Below are 27,572 nucleotides of genomic sequence, written 5' to 3' on the forward strand. Positions count from 1 at the left end.
ATTCTCTTACTACTGAACAAGAGCCTTCTGAGAGCTCTATGCAATGCCTCATTAATTATGAGTTTTTCCAGTCTGGCTGGTAGAAACAGGTTTTCTTCCCGGCTCTGTGTGAGTGCCAGGCAATGTCCTCTCTCTGAGCTTCTTAGAAGGATCTTTCTTTTCCCATCCTCAGGTGGTTTTCTTACATACATGCACCATTCAGCACTCTGCTGAACATGTGGGGTGGACCTCCACAGGTCGGCTAAGTTTTGTCTCTGTGTAGCTTTCTCCTTTCTGACACACTGCCTTGTGAACTCCAGCAGTCTAGTATCCCTGGATTCTCAGTTCATCAACTCAGGTGGTTGGTCTGTAGAGCTTTGCCTGGGTCCCCTCCCTGAGCCACGACCTGCCCACTCTCTCAAGGCAGTATGTGGGGGCAGTTGTAGGGCTTGCCTCATTTTTCTTACTGTCTTTGAGGGATCACTGGACCTTCTTGCCTGATGTCTAGTGTCTTGAAAATCATTGTTTGAAATATTTATGTCTCTCTTTTATTTTTTGGTTGTTTCAGGCAGGATGGTAAGTCTAGGCAGAACTAGAAGTCCTAGACACATTGAAAAAAACCAAACCGGTTTGACATAGCTAATTAAACTGATCGAGATTTCTATGTTTCTCTTTTTCGCTACCTCTTGCCCCACCCCAGCACCTGGTCAGTCTTGGCTGAATGTTAGCCAACCCCTTGCAACTTTTTTACTTAGTCTCCAGGTATAATCTCTTGGATTTAGGTCAAAACTGCCTACCTAACAATTACTTTACCTCAATCTGGCAGTCTCCTTTTATTATGGTCAATAGTTGTTTGACAATTCCTTCCTTTACTGAGCTGGGTTAGTTCAGAGAAATTGCATACATAAAGCTTGTCCCTGTTTCCAAATTTTTTCCTCCTAACTGTTCTCTTCTTGGTCATGTGATACATCTATTCCTTTCTGGTTGTTTATTACAACAACCTTTCCAGCCTTGATCAAAATTTTATCCTTCTGGGCTCACATATCAAAGTCTCCAGCTGAAGCATGTATCATATTTTTACTAGAAACTTAAAACAGAAACAGAATTTTAGTGCTAAGGAGAACCTTGCACTTTATCACTTATACGTAAGGAGATTGAGAGTGCACTTCTCAGTCTTTCTAGTAAGCTGCCGTTGATGTTTTGCCTTGTCACACAATATTTAAGATATTTTCGTCCTTGATTTTTTTAAAAATATATATATATATTTATTTATTTGGCTACATCGGGTCTTAGTTGCATCATGTGGGATCTAGTTCCCTGACCAGGGATCGAACCTGGGCCCCCTGCACTGGGAGCGTGGAGTCTTAGCCACTGGACCACCAGGGAAGTCACCATCCTTGATTATTGTAAACATTCAGATATAACCTTTTTAGAATGCTTTAAATACATAATATAATTTAGGGATTATTTTATTAGTATAACCTCACATATTCTTTAAGCTGGAACATTCTCATTGGTCCTGTTGACAGGGAGAAGAGAAGACGGAAGAAAATCAAAGTCACTGTTCACTAAGAACAAATGTTACATTTGTCCTGCGTGATCACATCAACATGGATTTTGGCAGAAAATTTCCCATCAATTTGACAGATTTTATTCGTGATAAATGTACTTCTAGACGGCTTGCAACAAACCACTCAGTTATAAATGGATATTTCTGAAGTAATCCTTTCTAATTCATTTTCAGTTCCAGGTTTTTCCCGCTCCCTTGAAACTGTACCGTATAATGATTTATTTAAAACATATTGGATGTAGAGACTAGTAGCATATTAAATACATGATCTCATTTTATACTGGTTTTCCCCCTCCTGTTTCCACTTAGTAAGACTGTTAAGTTTGTGGTTCTACCTTCTTTCTGGAATTCAAGGGAAGCTTCTGTTTGACAAAGCTAGGTCAAAGGGAATGAATTCTTCACTGTTGACCGTCTCCTAAATTTATATTCCAATTGTCAAGTCCTTGAGGGATTAAGTTAAAATACTCATCTTGTATGTTGCTGAAACTAAATTTAGGGAGATGAAAGCAGAAACTGGGAAGGTTTTTAATCTCTGTTGTAGGGCTTATTATGTTAGATGGGAGTACCTAATTCTTTTTCTACATAATTTAAATAAAGAGAGTAAACATTTTTAATGCAAATCCAAACTGAGAATTCATTTTATAGAGATCATTAACATTTATTTCGTGAAGTTTTCCTTCCGTATTTTTTAAATGCAAACACCATGGGAAGATCTTCTCATATGTGTTCATCAGTGCATTTTTGTCACATACTGACTATTTTGTATTTTACAGTTGGTTAGTCAAGTGCTGACTAATGAACACCTGAAAAGGTCTGTGTGTTATTGGTGTCAGAAAATAAATTCAATAGCTTTTATACACAAGCTGAGTCATACCGGCTGAGTTCATGTGAGTGATCAGGGAAGCATGTGACCTTTGTGCTCCATAGCTCTCTGCTCGAATTCTGAAAGTAAACTCTGTAAATGACCTAAGATGTCAGTTTAAAAACTTCCCTTGGTTTTCAGCTATCGAAGATGGTAAGATGCTGCCATCTGTTCTGTGATGGATCACACCATCCCTAGTTCTATGTTTGCTAATTACTTTGTGAAGGTATATTGTTAGCTGGCGTGACAATACTGCATACAGGTCAGAGAATATTATAAAATGGTTTTGTTTAAGTTCTGTGTCCCTCGGGTTTCTAATCAGTAAAATGGGGATAATACTAATATCTACATTACAGGTTTGTTATGGGGATTAATTAATTAAACCAAAGCACTAAGAATAGTGCCTGGCACATAGTAGGTTCTCAGTGAATCTTAATTAGTAGCACTAAGAGTAGTGATGGTCTCTCTTTAGGTCTAGCTTTTCTTTCTTTTTGTATACACATGATTAATTAACGCCATTCCTTGTTAAATGGTCACCTCTACAATTTAGCAGTTAAACAGAGTCTGATTCATTTCTATCCTTTCCTCCCTCTCCCTGCCCCTCCCTCTCCTTCTCATTTCTTCCCCCTCCTTCCCACTTTCTCTCCCTCCCTGCTTCCCTCCATTGCATTTCTTGGTCTTGTTGCTGTCTAGCTGAAGCAGTAGTAATAGACTCAGGATGTAAATATTGCACTTTGAACTGTAGCAATTTAATTAGAAGATAGAATTTGAAGCCATATATCCAGAAGAGGAAAAGAGACCCAGATGTCCCTTTCTTTGGTTTCTAATTTATGTTTTTATAAAATTCAGATTAAATTTTGCAATGTATTTAAACACTGATTTTTAAAATAAACTTCCTATTTGTTGCTTGTTAACAAGCAATCAGGTAACTAGGGTGAGGGGGGAGGTCACTTTCCAACAACCACCCCCCCCAGGGTTTCTGAATATGTAACTTCCAGAGCTGTGTATATATAATAATTCCTTCCCGAATGATCCCCTCGCTGATCAACACACACACACTTTTTCTTGGCCTCATAGGTAGGGATGTGGGTAAACTTAATCAGCTAGTCTGATTGGTCAGTGGAAACCATAGAGATTACAGATATTTCTTAAGATATGTTTAAGTGAATGTTATGACTATGTTTTGAAGGTTAGCTGTTAATTTGATGTTTTTTAGGGTGCTGGTAATTCTTTGCTCATCTGGATTTTTCTCTGTAGATTTATTTTCTTGGTTTTAAAATTCTTCTATATTGTTCTCTTTGATTACTAACTTCCTAACCCCCCACCCTCTTGCCCTCTAGCTGAGTTGGCTGTGGTGGCCCTAAATGCCTATTATATGTTCTCTTTTCTAAGGTCGGCCCTGTTTCTTCTTTGGCTACTGATATTTCTTTAGCTGTCATTGAGTTCTTAGGTGCTCTTATTTCTCTGATATGTGATCAGAGAAATATGTGATTTCTCTGATGTATTGTTTAGAGCATTGACTTTGGAGAATAACAAATCTGGATTATCTTGCTTCCATCTTTTAACATCTTTGAGCCATGATTAAGTTAAATTATATCTATAAGCCTTGGGTTGCCCATTTGTAAAATGGGGATAAATAATGGAATGTACGTTAAGGGTTGTTGCATAAATTAAATCTTCAAATATATGTAAAAATGCTTAGTATGGTACTTAGAACATAGTTACCCCTCAGTAAATGATAATTATAGTTATGCTTTTATTGTTGGCATCCATATTATAGCTTCCTATCCCTTCTCCTCTCTTACCATTTCAGCTTTGTGACAACCAGTGTTCTGTCTCAGAGGTTCTTTATGTGATGGACGGTTCCAGTGGTGGGAAGGGCTATTATCAAACCTGAGAGAGATCCTATTTAAATTGAGAAATTACCAGCTTCCAGTAATTCATTTAAGAAATGTGTAGCTGCTCCAAGGGCCATTAGCTAGGTATTGTATAGTGAATTTGAAGGATTTGGGGACTGATCAAAGAAAATAGATATGACCACAAGATGACAGTAGTACACAGTGAGCTTTATTTGGGTGATGCTTTGGCGGATTTGCAGTGGGGGAAGCCCCCTCATAGCCTGAGACCTTCCAGAGACAACAGCAGGGAGTCACTCACTACCCAGAAGGGGAGGAGGGCAAGGGAACACCTTGGGGTGAGGAGGATCAGAGAGGGAGCATATGTGTCTAGATGATGTCCCTCAGCAGCACAATGGGGAATCTTTGGGTCAGAGAGCTCCAGAGGACAGCAGTGATTGCGTTTTTTTTTTTTTTTTTATATATAGCTACAGGGATTATTTTATCTTTGGCCAGCAGATGTTGGGTGTAGTTTCACAGTGTATGCAAACCAGGCAGCTTCTAATGGCTGAAAAATCTGCGTATTGGGGTGATATTTAAAACAATTGGATGTGTAGAAATTTGCATTTGGTACCTGTGGACTTTTAATGGGTCTTAGCTGCTATAAAGAGGTAGACAACATAGGGCCAATATACAGAGGCCATCTTTTACCCATTTATATCACATACCCCAAACTATTTAAGAGCCAGTCCCTACCTCAAGAAATTCCTACTCTCTAGTGGGAAATTACATACTTTGATAAAATGCTATAATCAAGGTTTGAACTAAGACCTTGGGAGTGACATTGAGAATGATACCCTCTAGGAATTAAAAAAAAAAAAAGATGCCACTTTTGTGATGTTTCCAGGTTCTTTAAAGCATACTCTCGCCGAGGCAAGCACTCAACATCATTGGCAGACACCATGCTTCATTGACTTTTGAGTTTTACAACTCTGCCTCCCTTTTAATGTCTATGGCTTACATGTTCATGTTTAGTCACTGTAGCTTTGGGCCTACATAAAGTTTCATTTCTGCATTTCATGTAAAAGAAAATACCTCTCTTAGCACATTATATTATGTTATTACTAGAAAGGGAGGAGGTCATTCTAGTACCTTCCTAAAATAAATGGTTACTGTTTAAAAACTCACCTAGGAAAGCACTTGTGCATAGTTTGTGAAATTTGAGATATTAAGAACTCAGTGGATATCTGAAAATGGAGAGACTTTTCAACTTGGTAGGTCAAGTTTGTACTTGAACAGATGCACTGTAAGTACTCTAGAGGCAGCCTTTATGAAGATAGTTAGGTCCCAGGACAATTTTTTTTTTTAATGGAAGGGGTGTATATTGCCCTCGGTTTCCCAGTTAAGATACTCCAGGAGCTTGAACCCCTCCTGTGTTACTCTCTAAACCCTTATACTGAAGTAAGTTGCCAGTTGTCTCTCTTCTATCCCCTTAAGTACCATTGCTAGGGTAGCTAGCCCTGCCTGCAGAAAGGGAAAACCAAGTTTTTCACATCCTGGGTTAGAATGTATATTTTCTACAGAAAGTGTTTCAAAGAGGATGCAGTTGGAACACTACTACTAGTGCTAATCTGAAAAGTGTATTATAGATGAAATAAGAGTTTGTAAACTGAGTTGGGAATTCAACCATCATTGAGAACTTTGTCTCTGTAGCAAAATATAGTAGCAGAACTGAGTCTATATGTTGCTTCAGGGCTATAAAGGGCCCATGTGTGTCCAAAACTTCAATATTATTGATGACATGGCGGTTAAATAAGTAATTTTGTTAAAAATAAGTATAACATTGTTAGCAAATAGAATGATACTTGAAGAGAACTCAAGGAATTTTGTAAAAATCCTGGCTATGTTTTTTTTTTTTTTTTTTTGTGGTAGGCGGGCCTCTCACTGTTGTGGCCTCTCCCCTTGCAGAGCACAGGCTCCGGACGCGCAGGCTCAGCGGCCATGGCTCACGGGCCTAGCCGCTCTGCGGCATGTGGGATCTTCCCAGACCGGGGCACGAACCCGTGTCCCCTGCATCGGCAGGCGGACTCTCAACCACTGCACCACCAGGGAAGCCCCTGGCTATGGTTTTGATGCTGGCTCATTAATTTGGGGCTAGACCTCATGACAATACAGTAAGAGAAATTCTATAAATCTTGAAACACACCTATATTTGTACTTCAGTGATCTACTGATTATAAATCTTTCCATCAGTTGCATAGCAACGTTTTTCAAACTTCCCAATCTCTAATTGACTAACCTGTTATAAAGCCAAATTACTCAGCAGTGAGGAAAATAGAAATTTGAACAAATGTTATTAAAATAAGTTCAGAACTTCTCAAATTACCCTTTATAACTTAGACTTTCTCTGTTTTATCAAAGAGCACCTCTCATTGATATCTGAGTGTTATTGGCAAGTTTAACATGGCTGGAGTATTATGAACAGAGATGTATATGTATCTCTTACTGGTTTTTAGGCACCCCCAGGGAAGAACTTGATTCTGCTGGTCAGCAGCCTTTGTTGGTCAAACAATTGCAGAAGAGGTTAATAGGTCCATCATATTTTCCAGCTTTGTGTAACAAGTGATCTATATATTGATGGATAGGAGACACCACTGTTGTCTTAAAGTCTAGGTGAAAAGGGAAAAAAAGAGTTCTTTTTTTAAAATAAATTTATTTATTTTATTTATTTATTTTTGGCTGCATTGGGTCTTCGTTGCTGCGCGCAGGCTTTCTCTAGTTGTGGTGAGTGGGTGCTACTCTTCGCTGCGATGCGTGGGCTTCTCATTGCAGTGGCTTCTCTTGTTGCAGAGCATGGGCTCTAGGCACACAGGCTTCAGTAGTTGTGGCTCATGGGCTTAGATGCTCCATGGCATGTGGGATCTTACTGGACCAGGGCTTGAACCCGTGTCCCCTGCATTGGCAGGTGGATTCTTAACCACTGTGCCACCAGGGAAACCCTAAGAACCTTTTTATTTTCTTTTAATTTATTTATTTTAAGTTTTGGCTGCATTGGGTCTTTGTTGCTGCACGCGGGCTTTTCCCTAGTTGTGGCGAGCAGGGGCTACTCTTCGTTGCAGTGTGCGGGCTTCTCATTGTGGTGGCTTCTTTTGTTGCTGAGCACGGGCTCAGTAGTTGTGGCTCACGAGCTTAGTTGCTCCGCGGCATGTGGGATCTTCCCTGGCCAGGGCTTGAACCCATGTCCCCTTCACTAGCAGGCAGATTCTTAACCACTGCGCCACCAGGGAAGCACCCCAAGAATGGTTTTTAACATCAAAATTGTTTGACTGAAAAGTGTCTGTGATTTTGCAATATTAAAAAAAAAAAAGACTCCCTCTTGTGAGCACACCAGAATCACAACTAGCTGCTGGACAGTCATCTACAGGAAGACACTGGAACTCACCAAAAAAGATGCCCCACATCCAAAGACAAAGGAGAAGCCACAGTGAGACAGTAGGAGGGGCACAATCACAGTAAAATCAAATCCCATAACTGCTGGGTGGGTGACTCACAGACTGAAGAACACTTATACCACAGAAGTCCACCCACTGGAGTGAAGGTTCTGAGCCGCACGTCAGGCTTCCCAACCTGGGGATCTGGCAAGGGGAGGGAGAATTCCTAGAGAATCAGACTTTGAAGCCTAGTGGGATTTGATTGCAGGATTTCGACAGGACTGGGGAAAACAGAGACTCCACTCTTGGAGGGCACACACAAAGTAGTGTGCTTATCGGGACCAAGGAGAAGGAGCAGTGACCCCAGGGGAGACTGAACCAGACCTACCTGCTAGTGTTGGAGAGTCTCCTGCAGAGGTGGGGGGTGGCTGTGGCTCACCGTGAGTACAAGGACACTGGCAGAAGAAGTTCTGGGAAGTACTCCTTGGCTTGAGCCCTCACAGAGTCTGTCATTAGCCCCACCAAAGAGCTCAGGTAGGCTCCAGTGTTGGGTTGCCTCAGGACAAACAACCAATAGGGAGGGAACCCAGCCCCACCCATCAGCAGTCAAGCAGATTAAAGTTTTACTTAGCTCTGCCCAACACAGCAACAGTCAGCTTTACCCACCACCAGTCCCTCCCATCAGGAAACCTACAGAAGCCTCTTAGATAGCCTCATTGACCAGAGGGCAGACAGCAGAAGCAGCCTGTGGATCAAAAACCACATTGACCGAAAGACAGACAAGATGAAAAGGCAAAGGGCTATGAACCAGATGAAGGAACAAGATAAAACTGCAGAAAAACAACTAAATGAAGTGGAGATAGGCAACCTTCCAGAAAAAGAATTCAGAATAATGATAGTGAAGATGATCCAGGATGGCGGAAAAAGAATGGAGGCAAAGATCGAGAAGATGCAAAATATGTTTAATAAAGACCCAGAAGAATGAAAGAACAAGCAAACACAGATGAACAATACAATAACTGAAATGAAAGCTACACTAGAAGGAATCAATAGCAGAATAACTGAGGCAGAAGAACGGATAAGTAACCTGGAAGACAGAATGGTGGAATTCACTGCTGTGGAATAGAATAAAGAAAAAAGAATGAAAGGAAATGAAGACAACTTAAGAGACCTCTGGGACAACATTAAATGCAAAAACATTTGCATTGTGGGGGTCCCAGAAGAAGAAGAGAGAGAGAAAGGACCAGAGAAAATATTTGAAGAGATTATAGTCAAAAACGTCCCTAACATGGGAAAGGAAATAGCCACCCAGGTCCAGGAAGTACAGCGAGTCCCATACAGGAAAAACCCAAGGATAAACACACCGAGACACATAGTAATCAAATAGGCAAAAAATAAAGACAAAGAAAAATTATTGAAAGCAGCAAGGGAAAAATGACAAATAACATACAAGGGAACTCCCATAAGGTTAGCAGTTGATTTCTCAGCAGAAACTCTACAAGCCAGAAGGGAGTGGCATGATATACTTAAAGTGATGAAAGGGAAGAACCTACAACCAAGATTACTCTACCTGGCAAGAATCTCATTCAGATTCAATGGAGAAATCAAAAACTTTACAGACAAGCAAAAGCTAAGAGAACTCAGCACCACCAAACCAGCTCTACAACAGATGCTAAAGGCACTTCTCTAAGTGGGAAACACAAGAGAAGAAAAGGACCTACATAAACAAACCCAAAACAATTAAGAAGATGGTCATAGGAACATACATATCGATAATTACCTTAAACATGAATGGATTAAATGCTCCAACCAAAAGGCACAGGCTTGCTGAATGGATACAAAAACAAGACCCATATATATGCTGTCTACAGGAGACCCACTTCAGACCTAGGGACACATACAGATTGAAAGTGAGGGGATGGAAAAAGATATTCCATGCAAATGGAAATCAAAGGAAAGCTGGAGTAGACATTCTCATATCCGATAAAATAGACTTTAAAATAAAGAATGTTACAAGAGACAAGGAAGGACACTACCTAATGTTGAAGGGGTCAATCCAAGAAGAAGATATAACAATTATAAATATATATGCACCCAACATAGGAACACCTTGATAAATATGGCAACTACTAATGGTTATAAAAGAGGAAATCGACAGTAACACAATAATAGTGGGGGACTCTAACACCTCACTTACACCAACAGACAGATCATCCAAAATGAAAATAAATAAGGAAACAGAAGCAATAAATGACACAATAGACCAGATAGAGTTAATTGATATTTATAGGACATCCCATCCAAAAACGGCAGATTATACTTTCTTCTCAAGTGTGCATGGAACATTCTTCAGGATAGATCACATCTTGGGTCACAAATCAAGCCTCAGTAAATTTAAGAAAATTGAAATCATATCAAGCATCTTTCCTGACCACAACACTATGAGATTAGAAATCAGTTACATGGAAAAAAATATAAAGAACACAAACACATGGTGGCTAAACAATACCTTACTAAATAACCAAGAGATCACTGAAGAAATCAAAGAGGAAATCAAAAAATACCTAGAGACAAATGACAATAAAAACAGGATGATCCAAAACCTATGGGATGCAGTAAAAGCAGTTCTAAGAGGGAAGTTTATAGCTATCGAAGCCTACCTCAAGAAACAAGAAAAATCTCAAATAAACAATCTAACCTTATGCCTAAAGGAACTAGAGAAAGAAGAACAAACAAAACCCAAAGTTAGCAGAAGGAAATAAATCATAAAGAGCAGAAATAAATGAAATAGAAACAAAGAAAACAATAGCAAAGATCAATAAAACTAAAAGGTGGTTCTTTGAGAAGATAAACAAAATTGATAAACCATTAGCCAGACTCATCAAGAAAAAGAGGGAGAAGACTCAAATCAATAAAATTAGAAATGAAAAAGGAGAAGTTACAACAGACAACACAGAAATACAAAGTATCCGAAGATACTACTACAAGCAATTCTATGCCAATAAAGTGGACAACCTGGAAGAAATGGACAAATTCTTAGAAAGGTATAACCTTCCAAGACTGAACCAGGAAGAAATAGAAAATATGAACAGACCAATCACAAGTAATGAAATTGAAACTGTGATTGAAAATCTTCCAACAAACAAAAGTCCAGGACCAGATGGCTTCACATGTAAATTCTATAAAACATTTAGAGAAGAGCCAACACCCATCCTTCTCAAACTCTTCCAAAAAAGTTCAGAGGAAGGAACACTCCCAAACTCATTCTATGAGGCCACCATCACCCTGATACCAAAACCAGACAAAGATACAGCAAAAAAAGAATATTCCAGACCAATATCACTGATGGATATAGATGCAAAAATCTGCAACAAAATATGAGCAAACAGAATCCAGCAACACACTTAAAGGATCATACACCATGATCAAGTGGGATTTATCCCAGGGATGCAAGGATTCTTCAATATATGCAAATCAATCAATGTGATACACCATATTAACAAATTGAAGAAGAAAAACCATATGATCATCTCAATAGATGCAGAAAAAGCTTTTCACAAAATTCAACACCCATTTATGATAAAAACTCTCCAGAAAGTGGGCATAGAGGGAACCTACCTCAACATATTAAAGGCCATATATGACAAACCCACAGCAAACATCATTCTCAGTGGTGAAAAACTGAAACCATTACCTCTAAGATCAGGAACAAGACAAGGATGTCTACTCTCACCAATATTATTCAACATAGTTTTGGAAGTCCTAGCCTTGGCAATCAGAGAAGAAAAAGAAATAAAAGGAATACAAATTGGAAAAGAAGAAGTAAAACTGTCACTGTTTGCAGATGACATGATACTATACATAGAGAATCCTAAAAATGCCACTAGAAAACTACTAGAGCTAATCAATGAATTTGCTAAAGTTGCAGGATACAAAATTAATGCACAGAAATCTCTTGCATTCCTATACACTAATGATGAAACATCTGAAAGAGAAATTAAGGAAACACTCCCATTTACCATTGCAACAAAAAGAATAAAATACCTAGGAATACACCTACCTAGGGAGACAAAAGACCTGTTTGCAGAAAACTATAAGATACTCAGGAAAGTAATTAAAGATGATACAAACAGATGGAGAGATATACCATGTTCTTGGACTGGAAGAATCAATATTGTGAAAATGACTATACTACCCAAAGCAATCTACAGATTCAATGAAATCCCTATCAAATTACTAATGGCATTTTTTACGGAACTAGAACAAGAAATCTTAAAATTTGTATGGAGACACAAAAGACCCCGAATAGCCAAAGCAGTCTTGAGGGAAAAAAATGGAGTTGGACGAATCAGAATCCCTGACTTCAGACTATACTACAAAGCTACAGTAATCAAGACAATATGGTACTGGCACAAAAACAGAAACATAGATCAATGGACGAAGATAGAAAGCCCAGAGATAAACTCATGCACCCATGGTCAGCCTATGATAAAGGAGGCAAGGATATAGAATGGAGAAAAGATAGTCTCTTCAGTAAGTGGTGCTGGGAAAACTGGACAGCTACATGTAAAAGAATGAAATTAGGACACTCCCTAACACCATACACAAAAATAAACTCAAAATAGATTTGAGACCTAAATGTAAGACCGGACACTATAAAACTCTTAGAGGAAAACGTAGGAGGAACACTCTTTGACATAAATCACAGAAAGATCTTTTTTGATCCACCTCCTAGAGTAATGGAAATAAAAACAAAAATAAACAGATGGGACCTAATGAAGCTTGAAAGCTTTTGACCAGCAAAGGAAACCATAAACAAGACGAAAAGACAATCCTCAGAATGGGAGAAAATATTTGCAAAGGAATCAATGGACAAAGGATTAATCTCCAAAATATATAAACAGCTCATGAAGCTCAATATTAAAGAAACAAGCAACCCAATCCAAAAATGGGCAGAAGGCCTAAATAGACATTTATCCAAAGAAGACATACAGATGGCCAAGAAGCACATGTTATTAGAAGCACTAATTATTAGAGAAATGCAAATCAAAACTACAATGAGGTATCACCTCACACCAGTTAGAATGGGCATCATCAGAAAATCTACAAACAGGGCTTCCCTGGTGGCGCAGTGGTTGAGAGTCTGCCTGCCAATGCAGGGGACACGGGTTCGTGCCCCGGTCTGGGAAGATCCCACATGCCGCGGAGCGGCTGGGCCAGTGAGCCATGGCCACTGAGCCTGCGCGTCCGGAGCCTGTGCTCTGCAACAGGAGAGTCACAACAGTGAGAGGCCCGCATACCGCAAAAAAAAAAAAAAAAAAAAAGAAAATCTACAAACAACAATTGCTGGGGAGGGTGTGGAGAAGAGGGAACCCTCTTGCACTGTTGGTGGGAATGTAAATTGATACAGCCACTATGGAGAACAGTATGGAGTTTCCTTAAAAAACTAAAAATAGAATTACCATATGATCCAGCAATCCCACTACTGGGCATATACCCAGAGAAAACCATAATTCAAAAAGACACACAGACCCCAGTGTTCATTGCAACAGTATTTACAATAGCCAGGTCATGGAAGCAACCTAAATGCCCATCGACAGATGCACGGATAAAGAAGAAGTGGTACATATATACAATGGAATATTACTCAGCCATAAAAAGGAACGAAATTGGGTGATTTGTTGAGACATGGATGGAACTAGAGACTGTCATACAGAGTGAAGTAAGTCAGAAAGAGAGAAACAAATATCGTATATTAACGCATGTATGTGGAACCTAGAAAAATGGTATAGATGAACCGGTTTGCAGGGTAGAATTTGAGACACAGATGTAGAGAAGCAACGTATGGACACCAAGGGGGGAAAGCTGCGGGGGGGGGGGGGTGGGGATGGTGGTGTGATGAATTGGGCAATTGGGATTGACATGTTTACACTGATGTGTATAAAATGGATGACTAATAAGAACCTGCTGTATAAAATAATAAATAAAATAAAATTCAAAAAAAAAATCCCAATTAAAAAAAAAAAAAAAAGAAAGTTTGAATCATCTGCTTTGACCTGTTCCTGTGTAAGGGCCATTATGGTAGTTCTTGAGTTGCCTATACTTTTTCATGCAAAGGGACATACAGTTAATCATTATTTCATGTTGTAATTGGTAATTGGTTAAACATTACATATAAAGCTTCAGAGGCTACGTATAGTTGCTGGTTTAGTTTAGTTTTATAGTTGTAGCTCTTTTTTAAAAAAAAATATATATATATCTGAGTCACTTTGCTGTACAGCAGAGATTAACAGAACATTGTAAATCAACTATATGTCAATAAAATTAAAAAAAAAACTACAACTATAAAACTAAACTTATATAAGTCCCCTACATACAAACAAGCTCCGTTCTAGGAGAGCATTTGTAAGTCCAATTTGTTTGTAAGTCCAACAAAGTTAGCCTACGTACCCAACTAACACAATTGGCCATATACCGCTGCTTTTACACTTGCTTCCAGACATCCTGGGCTTGAAATAAAGACACCATACTACTGTATCTATACAGTACTGTACAGTAAAGTACACAAAAGCACAGCCACTTGTAGAGGATGCACACATGTGACAGTGTACGTCAGACACATGGTCTAACTTATGTGATTAGACATGCAAATGCATGTTTGCATTTTTGAAAGTTCGCAACTTGAAGGTTTGTATGTAGGGGACTTACTATATATATATATATATATTCTTTTACATTATGGTTTATCACAGGATATTGAATATAGTTCCTTGTGCTATACAGTGGGACCTTGTTGTTTAATAGTTGTGGTTCCTAACTCCACCTCAGTTAATTCAAAATGTGAAGAGTCCATTGTGAAAAACACTGTTAGAGTGGAAGAAATTTGAGGTTTATCAGAATAAACATTAATACAATTGATGCTTTGCCTCAAATCACAAAAACAGTCAAGAATTTGAAACTACCTGTTAGTTTGTTATGATACTATTTGTAAAACAGTGACATAAATGAAATTTTTCTGCAATGTGTTATTTTGACAGAATTTCTGTCACTATCTTCAGATGGAATTCCTCATCTAAATGGAAACTAAGTAAAAAACCATTTAAGGAACTATATAGGACAGAAGTTTTAGAGGGAGTTATCAGTAATCAGCATAGAATCTTAAGCCAATGGGGAAAAAATTGAAGTTTACCAAATTTGATAATTTTTTGCTAATCCTAAATTCTTCGAAAGATCCTTTTGAAGTTTTCTGAAATTTTAAATCATTTTTGTCTATCATATAATTATGTTTTGCTTAATGTTTAAGTGTTCAATATTTGTTATAATTAGTTATTTTAAACATCCTTCCTGTATGACTGCAAATAAACTGTTTTGTTTTCTGTGGGGAGAAGGTTGTCCACTTTCACTTTGGAAGCCATTTTTACTAGTTGCACCTTTGGAAACATGTGTTCCAGGAGCTAAACAACTGCCACACAATTGAACTTTTAGACCACAACCTGTTCCTGAATTGGGAATTGTTTGCAAATTCAAGAATATTAGTTAAAAGTACTAACTGTGAAATTAAATCATTGGTTGACTTTAGTTATCTTTTCCTAAAGATATGTATGTTATTATTATGTTATTATTATGATGATGTCATGTTAAGATATTATGTTATTATATGTATTATTACAACATACAAGAAGTATGTTGTAATAATACCTTATTCACAACTCAGGTATAATTTTCAGTTTTAGGCAGTTCATACTCTTGAATCTTTATAGAGGAGTGAATTATTTTGTTTTGTCAGATTAATTTTGCAGCTACATCAGAAAACTAAATGATGTGGTTATTTATAAAAGCTACTTGAAGTAGATAAATGGCAAGTCATTGTGAGGTGAAATATCTCCAGAGTGATAATCATAGCCATTTAGAGGTTATTTGTGTGTTATAAAGATAGTAATCACAGCAACAGATATCAAATTACTCCATTTAATACAAGCAGCAATCATATGTCTGGATATAGTTGCCTCAATAACATGCATAATTTTAAACAAAATTATATTTAGTAACTGCCTTGTCTCTATTCCTATTGCTACTATCATAGTCTAAGCTCTTATCACCTCACAACTGGATCTCTCTCTCTCTCCCTCTTCTCTGTTTGCATCTCCAATTCAGTAAATCATGACAGGTTTGAGTGCAGCTCTGTGCTAGAAAGAGTGCAAAAAACTGAGGACACAGTGGGGACCAAGAGAGACCTAGTCCTTACTACATTGAGTTTACAGTATAGCCAGAAGACTGGCATTGATAGGGAATTATAATCTGATAATTGGGGTGTGTTCTAAAAGGAGAAGTCAGGAACCATGGGAGACGATAACAGGACCAACTTCAGCTCAACTGAGACCAGAAAGGGTGAGTAGGAGATGGGCAGATGAAGAAAGAGGGGGTGAGGGGTGAGCGCCTGAAGCAAAGTCTACACGGAAAGCCCAAGATTGAAAAAGAACTTGCACTCTAACCACTATTGTTATATATGATGAAGACACTTCATCATCTTATATATATATAAGATGAAGACAGATTTCAGAATATAGATAGAGGTTTTAGAGCTTGGGTTCTACTCAGACCTAAATGCTAATTCCAACTGAGTAATTTATTATCTTTGTGCATTTAGGCAAGTAACTTAATGACTGCAAACCTTGATTTCCTAATCTGCCAAATAGGACAATAAATTCCTATATCATAGGATTGCTCTGAGTATTTAAATGAGGCAATGCATGTAAAGCTCTTAGCATAGTTCCTGGCATATAATAAATGCTCAGTAAATGGTGGCTAGTATTTAGGTAGAATAGATCCAACTTGCTGATCTCTGCAAGCTGCCTTTTTAGCCTTTGATTCCTTCCTCAGTCTATCCTGAATATTACAGCCTACAACCCTTCTCTGAAATGCTAAAATCTGAAAGTTCTGAAAACAGAATTTTATCATTTGGCCCCAAAACCCAGCCTGGCTTGAGGCTGTATATGATCTTTACTTATCCTGTCTTGTGGAGTATTCATGTTTCCCTGCTAACCTTGAATGCATTTGATTTAGGGTGCCAGCCCAGCTCGCACTGGGTGTGTTTTGTAATATATGGTACACATACCATATTCCTTTCTAAAATGTGAAGCACTCTGAATTCCAAAACACATCTGGCTTCAAGGGTTTCAGATAAGAGATTGTGGACCTGTACAACCCGAAGTCATCTTTCTAAAATTCCACCTTCTCCATGTCTGTCTCTGAATCAGGAACTCATAAGGACCCTTGATGGTTGTCAGACATAGTCTAGACTACTCCTTGTGGTTTTCAAGACTGTCTCTAATCTGTCCCCACTGTCAACTGAAAAAAATGTACAACCTAAAAGTTGAGAATTATGTTCTATTGGGCAGAAATTTCTAAGGACTTAAGCCCGGAAGACAGCCTCTCAGATCGCTCTGAGGGAGTGCTCCAAAGAGGTAAGGGAGGAGCCAGGATACATAGGAGTTTTTGCAAAAAAACAGGTAGTCGGAACATCAAAAGATTACTGTGAATTAAAGAAAACCAGACATCTCAAGTTAATGAATTTAGCGCTCCTCTAGGTATAGGAAGATGCAAGAGTGTGGGCTCGTTAAAATCATTCCTTCGATATGCACCTTAACAATCTAGGGCCAGTACCTGCTTTTCTCCATCCTGAATCCCATCAGGATGCACAGTTAGGGGTGGCTGCAGTGGCTGAGGGCTTGATGGCTGCAACATCCTTTGTTTACTGATGTGGCAGGTGACATTTTTCATCCCCACCACCCTACATGTTCGAAATTTAATACCCTCTAACTTGAACCCTTTGTTTCCTAAGGCTGCTTCCCTAAAGTAAAATGTTAACACTGCTCCCTGTCTCATTTCCTTTTCTTCCTCTCTTTCTGTCTATTCAAATCCTACCCAGCAATTAGGGCACAATTCTTTATAGTTTCTTAATGAAGCTATATTTATTTCTTCTCTGAATTCCTATTGTACTTAATTTATTCACCAAATATTTGGGCAGGTATGATGTGCCAGCTACTGCTCTAAATGTTAGAGATCCAAAAGTGATTAAGACAGGAAAATTAAGGGCTCTGCTATTAGGGAACTTGTTTTCTAGAAGCTAGAACATAAGTAAGTAAATAGGTAAGTGAACAGATAATTTCAGGTAGTGGTTCTGCTATGAAAATAGTAAGACAGGACATGTGATAGTGCCCAGGGAGGAAGAGCAGGAACATACCCCAGAATCTCCTCTGTGGTTAGTTTTCACTCCCTGGTTAGATTGTAAACGCCTTAAGGGCAGAATCGCGTCTTAAACTTCTCTTTGCCACAAAGTGCTGAGACTATGATGAGTTCTGAAACATTAATGTTTGGTGGAGACATCTGTCTTCTTTTTAAAACAGAGAAGGTAAAAATTTATTTATTAAATATTGAGCTCCACTTGGCTAACCCATTGATCTAAGAGTATCTATTATGTACAAAGTACTGTGCTGGGCAAAGCTGGCTTTCTTTTCATTTCTGTTCCTTTTTATTTGTAGAATTATATAAAACTTTCACGTCCCAACAGTTTTCCCATTTGAAATGGTTTAGTACCTACAGAAGAAGTTACTACTTGAAAAACCTGGATTATTCATGCAATTGTTTTTGATTAACTCAGGTACTAAGTGACTTCCTCTAATTCATTAGCATGAACGTTTTTTAAAACCTAAGTGGCAAACATACATTTCTTTAAAAATTTTATTTTTATTTCTCTATTAATTTCTTTTGATTGAGGTATAGTTGATTTACAGTGTTGCATTAGTTTCTGGTGTACAGCAAAGTGATTCAGTTTTCTTTCCTCTCTTTTTAATTAATTTTTATTGGAGTATAGTTGCTTTACAATGTTGTGCTGATTCAGTTATACATACATACATATATGTATTCTTTTCCAGATTCTTTTCCTGCATAGATTATTACAAGATAGTGAATATGGTTCCCTCTGCTGTACAGTAGGTCCTTGCTGCTTATCTATTTTATGTATAGTAGTTTGTATTTGTTAACCCCAAACTCCTAATTTATCTCCCCAACCCCATACCTTTCCCCTTTGGTAACCATAAATTTGTTTTCTAAAACATATGTTTCTTGAGCGCTTCACCCCTAGTCCTTAAGCTGAACATGTCTCTTTAAATCCCATGCTTCGCACACTGCCAGCTGATCTATCATCTATTCGGAAGTGCTAATGGTGATGGAAGAATGCAGTGCCTAAGAGGACATCTGGGTGTCTGAAAATGCCCCTTAGTGTTAGAAAGGAGATGAAAGAATGTTTTAGAGTAATTTTAAATACAAGAAGTAATAGTTCAATGGTTTTGAAAGCCAATTTTTTTTCCTCCTGTCTTCTTAGAATCAAACCCCTATCTACGATGATCTCAGTTCTAAAAATCAGATTATATATACCTTTGTTGGTGAAACACAACGGAGAGATACTCAACTAAAACAATCTTCATAGTAAAGGGATTTGAATGGCTGAACAGAATGTTCAGCTTGGTTGCCAGATGGTTAAATAGCCTTGAATTGTCTTGATTGGTCTTGCTGATTTGTAAAGTTCAGGGTGAATCCAGGATCTGAAAAGTTGAAAGGCAGCACTTTGAAGAATAATTACTTCCTTCTGTGACTGCTGCTGATCTGAATCAGTATTGGTCAGGGATGTCATCTAGAGATTTCAAACCCTGGATCATTGGTTGAGATGGATAGCCTTTCTTAAAGGCCCTTCTTACTTGGAAAGTATATGGAGGTTATGATAGAGTACCACCCGAACAGTGCTCTCAGAATTTCTCTGTTGTGATTGTTCTTTCATTCATCTGATCTTTGACTAGACTACAACTTCCGTAAGGTGTATGCTTATCTTGTTTATGATTGTATTCCTAGTGCCCAGCACTGAACAGGTGCATGGTAGATGCTCAAATATTTGTTCAATTGAATTGAACATGCTTTTCTATATTATATTGCCCTGCCCTAATTAGAGATTAAGAAACTTAAGCTGGGTAAATAATTGACCCTTCATCTTTATTGTGATGGCCAACTTACTTTCTCTAAAAGAGAAGAAAATAGTCAAAGTCAAAGAAGTGTGGCCAAGTTTTTGAGTTGGTGGTGAGACTTTTGAATGTATGCAATTCAGTTGTCCAATTTCTGTGGTACTGGAGTAATTTCAAGATGCTTATAAAACATTGTATTACCATGTAACATTAGCCATAAGAGAGTCGAATCTTTACATCCTGCTGTTTTTGTTAATTTCTGCCTGATCGAGAAAATTAAAACTTAATTTTCTTGCAATAATGGCTCCTGCATTTCAATCAGAACTTCAGCATTAGAGTTTATAAGTAAATCATCCATTTCTCTTATTCTTAAGGGGTTGAGACTCTGGAGTGAAACTTTTATAATTATGCAGTACTCATAGAGTACTGTAGTAAGTTATATTTAATATAACTGATCATAAATGAAGTTTAATAAACTCTAATTGCTTGACTAATTCACAAGCGTATTGCTTTTCAAGAGTAGATTTTTTTTTTTTTTTGAGGTATGCAGGCCTCTCACTGTTGTGGCCTCTCCCGTTGCAGAGCACAGGCTCTGGACATGCAGGCTCAGCGGCCATGGCTCACGGGCCCAGCCACTCCACGGCATGTGGGATCTTCCCAGACCGGGGCACAAACCCGTGTCCCCTGCATCGGCAGGCGGACTCGCAACCACTGCGCCACAAGGGAAGCCCTAGAGTTGATTTTAATGAAAATATATGGTCACTATACTTATTGGTGTAATATGCCCTCATCCTAATGACCATTATCATTAGATTTGCAATAAAAACTTACTAAAATGACTTTAATCAGTGCTTTTAATTCAGGGGTGTGACTCTAATAAACATTTTTTTGGTCATTTTTTGTTGTTGTTTTAACTCCATAGTAGCTGTATAGTTTGTACACAGGAGTAAAATCCATAATGTCTGCTTGCAAGTGGTGTGAGAGAGAGAGGCGCATGCACCTATATAAATTACATTCAGATAAAATTTGAGAGCTTGTCCCTGTAGAACATCATTATAAATGAGACTGTATCTTAATACAACCATTTAAAAATGTTTTACAGGTCAATTCACATAAAAATGACTGCGATTGAATCTTGTCAAAGAGATAGCTCTTTACAGCTCTCTGAACTTTTTACATGTTGGTGGTGTTTTTGTTATTGTTCTCCTTTTGTAACTTTCTCTTTTTTTGACTAATGTATAAAAACAGTTGTGTGGCAGAAATAATTTATTTTCTATTGCAGATAATTTAACTGTAATTTATACAATAATTTCAATGTGCAGTGGCCAAAAATGGCCCCCTCCTAAACTCAAACTCTACAAATGTCCTTAAATATTTTTCTTTTCAATAGACCACATTTATCTCTCTTTTCTGAATAGTTGTAGAGTTCTAAGTAATGGTCTCAAGAAGATATTTATGACAGCAGAGTTTTACATGAGGGAAATCTATGAGAAAAATATCCATATCAGTCAAATGTGCATAGTTATATAGGATATCCAGTCTGTAGTTGAATGAAACTTGTAAATCAAGAAATCATAAGCAGAGTGTTTTTCTTTATGGTTCTCTATTACAAGTAATTGGGATAATTTTTTACATGAATATAATTTCCTCTTTGTCTTAAGGTGCTCTATCATTCTTTTTTTTTTTTTTTTTTTTTTTTTTGCTGTGGTATGCGGGCCTCTCACTGCTGTGGCCTCTCCCGTTGCGGAGCACAGGCTCTGGACGTGCAGGCTCTGGACGCGCAGGCTCTGCGGCATGTGGGATCTTCCCAGACCCGGGTACGAACCCGTGTCTCCTGCATCAGCAGGCGGACTCTCAACCACTGTGCCACCAGGGAAGCCCTCTATCATTCTTAAGGATGCCTTTTAGGAAAAATAGTCTTTAAGAAGACACTAAACAAAGCATAGTTCTCCATTTTTGACCACGGGTCCACATTTGGTTTATTAATAACCAAACTTTAAACTCAAGGGAAGCTCTAGAAATAGAAAGGTACCTAGCTGGATTGACATTCCAGTAGAGGGAATGTGCACAAACAGGACATAATGAGGCATGCGGTGGGAAAAGGATTTCCATTTTTCCATAGCACACAGATCATTGAGGGAAGACGTAAAAGGTAGCCTAGGACTGAATAATACAGGGCTTTGAATGCCATATTAAGGGTATTAGTCTTTATTCTGTAAGTCATCAGGAGCCATTGAATACAGATGGGCAAGTAATAGTCATTTATAATTTTTTATTGAGTTCTGTGTGCCAAAAACTGATCTAGGAATTAGGGGTACATCCCTGAAACAAACAGATGAAAACCTTGGTTCTCATGGAGCTCACAGTTTTAGTGGGAGAAACAGACAAAAATAAATTATAGACTCTGTGAGAATGTGGTAAGTTTTATTGAAAAAAGGAAAGCAGAGCATGCTAAAGCAGGTCAGGAGAGTGTGGAGGAGGTGGGTGTTTCCATTTAAATAGGATGAACAGAGTAGGTCTCCCTGAGCAAGAACTTGAAAGGGGGAGGAGTGATGGAGGAAAGCATATGGAAAATGGAAAAGAGCATTCCAGGCACAGGGAAGAGACAGTATATGTGGCTTATTGCCTTATGGGGAACAGTGAGGTGGTTGCTGTGACTAGAGCTGAGTGAATGAAAGGAACTGTAGTAGGAGATGAGGTCAGAGGAATATGAAGAGTATGCAGCTCCATAGGGCCTTGCAGGCTATTCTAACGATTTGGACTTTCACTGGGAGTGAAAATAGGGCACCATTGAAAAGTTTTGAGCAGAGGAGTGACATGATCTTCTGACTTGTTTTTTTTTTTTTTTTTCTGGACTAAAGTTCATGGTTTATTCAGATTTCTTTAGCTTTTTCTTTTCTTTTTTTTTTTTTTGACAGGAAAGTGGTATTTATTGGTGCACGTGAGTAAGGAAGGGACAGCCTCAAGGCTCTCATGAGTGCAGGGCCTGCCATGTGTCCAGGGGGCCACGATTAGGGATGTATTTGACCCCACAGCCATCTGGGAGGAGCCGCTTATCTGCCACCATGTTTTCAAATTCATCTGTATTAAACTTAGTAAATCCCCACTTCTTGGAGATGTGGATCTTCTGGCAGCCAGGGAACTTGAACTTGGCCCTGCACAGGGCCTCAAACACGTGCTCCTCACTCTGCAGCTTGGTGCGGATGGACATTATGACGTGGCCAATGTGGACCCTGGCCACTGTGCCCTGGAGCTTTCCAAAGGCACCGCGTATACCTGTCTGGAGCCTAGATTGGGGGCAGCATTGCCAGTCACGAATGTCCACTGGAAAGGGCTGTCTCCAGGGTCCCTTAGGGCAACGCATACAGGCAACAGGCTGCATACACTACTGAGGAGGCTGCTGTTTGCAGCCATTGCACACCTGGCCCCTACGGGGAAAAGAGCATGGTTGGTTTAATTGGCTGCAAACTGACTTGGGTTTTAAAACTGTCACTTCCTCAATGTGTTCAGAATGAACTATAGCAGGGTAAAGGTGGAAAAAGAGAGATAGGTTAGGAGGTTCTTACAGAAATCTAGGGAAGAGGTGATGTGATGGTGACTTGAACCAGATCTTTGCTTGAAGAAGATGACTTTGGCAATGAGGAGAGAATGGTGGCAGAGGTAATTATTAGGAGGCTACTGCCAGTGATTAGACTCTAAACTGGGATGGTTTGTGTGGGAATGAAGAAGAAACTGCAGAAAGATCACCGTGGAACTTGACAACTGTTTTGGCTGTAGGGAATGAAGAGAGGGAGGAGACCAAGGTGACATGGAAGTCTTAAAATTGGATGGTAACCGTTACCATAAACATGACCCTTTTTTTGAAAGTCTGTCCTAACACTCTGTGACAACCCTTGGTGCTCATGTAGTGTTTCCACTGGGTTATTAATTATATACCAACTTTTTCCTACTCTATTGTCCCTCCTATTACCCACCTAGAGAGCTGAGAGAACAGCTCTGATTCTTACAATTGTGGCAGTAGTAAGATATAATTAGGAATGAAGAATTATGAAAGACCAAAGAATCTAAATTGTGTATAGTTTGTATATGAAGAATAATCAGCTGCTGGAAAAATATTAGTGTATATTGGTCAAAATGAATTTAGTAGGTGACACATATGACGTGTTAGGGAAGGACTTTGGTTGCCAGGGGAATGCTCTTCAGGATGATGCTTGACCCCCTGGTAATGATGGCAAAAGGCAGTTACCCAAAGGAAAATGAAACTGATGGGGCTTGGGGCATATCTGTGGATTTGAGGTTACCATGAACTGTTTCAATTCAGTAGTTCAACCCTAATATCCTACAGCTTACTTATACCACCTGAAGGGGCCATATGTTGACTAAGAGTTAGTATCTAGTGACAACCAGATCTGTGGTCCGTGGGTGAGTCACTTAGCCTCTTCAAACTTCAGTTTCACCATTTGTAAATTGAGAGGTTTTGACCATATTATCTCAAATTTCATCCAATTTAATAGTGTCTAACTCCATACTGTGGGATTTAATATGGACAAAAATATGTTAATTTCAAAAAAGAGAGAGAGTGGAGGTGGGAGAAGAGGAGAAAACTCAAGTCTCTTCCCATAAGACAAGGTGGAACTATTGCTAGCAATGCTTTTTTGTTGTTGTTGTTTCTGTCCCCCATGATTAAACTATCAACATATATTCAATTGAGGTACAGACTTAAGGCATTCAAGACAAATGTGTACCTTAACTTAGAGAATTTGACTAAAATCTTATTTTCCCTGAATTTACATATTCACTTTGAAGATTTATATGTTTCCAATCTTGAGTTTATAACCTCAAAGGATGGGAAGAAAAGAAAAGCAGGGGTTGCTTGAAGAACTGTATAATCTGTCTAATAAATAACACAGGTGGACAGGTACGTATCTGGATGGTAGCAGGGTAGTTGAGGCACTTTTGAGACTTTGACATTTCTCACTCTGATTTTACATGACAGGAAATCATGAAGCTTGTCACTGTGCATAGAACAATTTTCTGTACCCCACTGGGAAAATTAAAGAGAAAATACCAGATAGAGATAGTCCTAGGGTGGACTGATCTCTCTTAAAAAGGCTTCAGTTCTGCTATAAGTAATCCCCCTTCTTTTCTTTTTTGTAGGCAGTAAAGATTGATTGGGGTTTGTGTCAGCAGGATGTGATGAAGACATAGTACAAAGATGTAGAAGTGTAGATCCCTGAGGGAATAGATGGATTAAAAGTAGAAAAAGAAGTCCACTTATAATAATATATTTGTCCCAACTGATGGAGGGGAGGATGATCTTTAACAGCATTTAGTTGGTGATATTTGAAGACAGTTTTTTGAGATCCTGTGACTAAATAATTCTCACTTAAAACTCTTAATGGAATTCTCCCCACCAGTGATACGACCATATTTTTCTTAGTTAAAAGGGATGTGAGCATGCATCATGTACATCATTCAGCTTCTGTTTGTTGTAGGAAATAAATATACAGGTTGTGGCAGAAGGGTTAATTTCAGTTCCTAACAGGCTATTTAAAAAAATATGGTTCTTTCCTAATCACATCTCTTAACTAGCACTACAACATATTTCAACATATTTATAATATAATAATAACTGCTTTCGTGCTGATTGTATGTTATTGTAAGATCTTGAAGCATCTTCTGAATCCTGGAAGATTACTAAATTGTTAGCTGTTACTTTGCTTACTTTAATATTGCTTTATTATTCCAGTATTGTTTGTACTCTATGTGGTAGTTTTTATTAACCACTGTATTTTATTAACTAGAGTATACCATTTCCAATGATTCTCAACATCAGAAGTAGAAAACCACATGCAAAAAAAAAAGAAAGTGTTGGGGTTTTTGAGAAATGGGCATATATTAACAGATTCAGTAAGTTCAGTGTTATCTAGAATATTTATAAAGGTGTTCATTAAATTATCTGTCATATGCAACTGAATTCTAGACTGAGCTGTTTCATTATATGTCATTACTATTAAATGTGACATTTTTCCTGTTGTTCATGTTTTTAAAAGTTTTATGTATCTCAAAAATATGATTATTCATTCTAAAACTTTGAAAAATCTTGAAAGGGCTTATGACATTTTTATATCTGTTCTCACATTTGAGCACTGTGGTAGTGATGTCTGTTCCAAATCTGACTTTGGGAACTTGGGAGTCATCTTCAAAAATGAAGAGACACCCCCTTCACCAAACCTTCATTTTTAATCCTTAATATGTTGTTTTTTTCTTTTGTAAAGAATGTGTTTATAGATTTAAAGTTTCTAATTCTCTTTGAAGAGTTATAGTTGATAAAATAAAAAATGAGAATCATTCAATTATTTTCTTGTTTGATCTATGAATTTCTCTTATCTGACAGGTATTTTTTTTTTCCTTTTTGGTTTTAATAGAACATTCAAATAAAAACTTTGGCAGATGATGTGGTAAGGTGGACTTAGTAGCATGTTATTACCTTACTTATGCATGTTGCCTTTTTATTAAAGTGGGTGGACATTAAAGCATTGATATATGTAAAGATATAAAATGTCTAGATGTTTACAAAGTACAGTAGATGGAAGAATTATCAATAGAGTGGCTTTTCTTTTTCTTGATGTAAACATAATCAATTGTATGTGTTCTCAAAATAATTTTGATATTGCCATCCTGATATATACCTTAGCCAATTTAAAAAAATCTGTATAAATCTAACTCTGGGAAACACAAATGCTTCCTTTCTCAATAGACATATAAATTGACTCTGAATATGTTAAGCATTAATATTAACAGTAAAGGGTATTAATTTAAAATGGAAAGGAAGTTAAGTTCATTATGTTAGAAATGTGGTATTACATTTAAAATCCTCAAATATTTTTGATCTGAGTCTATCATAGTAAAACTTATTAAAAGTTATGGGCTTAAAATTTAAATGTGCCCTTTTATAGCTAAACTTTTAAAATGGGGTATTTTAAGTATTTTTTCCTTGTGAAATTACCTGTCTACAAATAATGTAGAATATCGTTCATGATTTAAGGAAGTGAAAGTATATGGCTTAACTTTATTTTCTTATCAAGATATAGCTGAAAGCAAAAGCCAATTTTCTAGATCGAAGTGAAGGGCACAGTGGAAGATCAAATATATATGTAAATAATGCTACTCAGTAAAAAAGCCAGCACTGCAAAAGTAAATATTAAGTGATATGAAGGGAAAGGAACAGAGATATGTTGATTTAATGGTCGATTGCATATTTAAATGCTTTTGTGTCCACCATATCTTTTAGTGGAATTTGACTCTTGGTTATATACTCAGCTTATTTGGGATTGCTTAATGTTTTTTCTTGAGTTGTTTGAGTTATATCACATATCTAATCTAACTTAATTTTCCTCAAAGACATTCAAATTTAAAAGAAAATATGAAAATATAGAAGGTGATACGAAGAAATGAATCTTTATGTGAACATTGGTCTAGGAACCAGGGACTTGTGAATTTAGCGAGTCACTTTTTCTGTGAAACGAGAGAGTCGGCCTAGATGATTTTTCAAGTTTCTTCCCAGCTCTAAAATATTATGATTTACATAATCTCTTTGTAAGCAACCATGTACTAAGATCATTTTTGGAATCCTAAATAAGCTGCTTAAAACTGCTCATATTTCTTTCAAAGTACACCTTTTAGAAAAAAAGTGTTCTTTGAATCAAAATAAAAAGTATGTTCTTCTAATGGGGTTCAACAGAAGTCGACATAATTGTGGTAAGAACTTCTGTGATACTTTTTGTACTGTTGAAGTGATTTATAAGGACTTGGTAATGTGGCAGTGACGAGGCACTGTCCTGATATCTAACATATCTGCTTGTTTAATGTGAGCTGACA

General features: G+C 37.8%; 1 protein-coding gene across 1 annotated transcript in view; it reads left to right on the forward strand.

Annotated features, from left to right (window-relative positions):
- The window catches only part of DIAPH2 (diaphanous related formin 2), a gene marked incomplete at its 5' end in the record, with an annotated part of 895,530 nt that overhangs the window by 31,914 nt on the left and 836,044 nt on the right, over window positions 1-27,572 (forward strand). Inside the window, one exon of the mRNA XM_079728322.1 lies at window positions 26,120-26,152. Within this exon, the coding sequence (XP_079584448.1) occupies window positions 26,120-26,152 (33 nt within the window). The remainder of the gene's footprint in view (window positions 1-26,119; window positions 26,153-27,572) is intronic.

This window comes from Hyperoodon ampullatus (assembly GCF_949752795.1).
Source record: "Hyperoodon ampullatus genome assembly, chromosome: X".
Lineage (NCBI taxonomy): Eukaryota > Metazoa > Chordata > Mammalia > Artiodactyla > Ziphiidae > Hyperoodon > Hyperoodon ampullatus.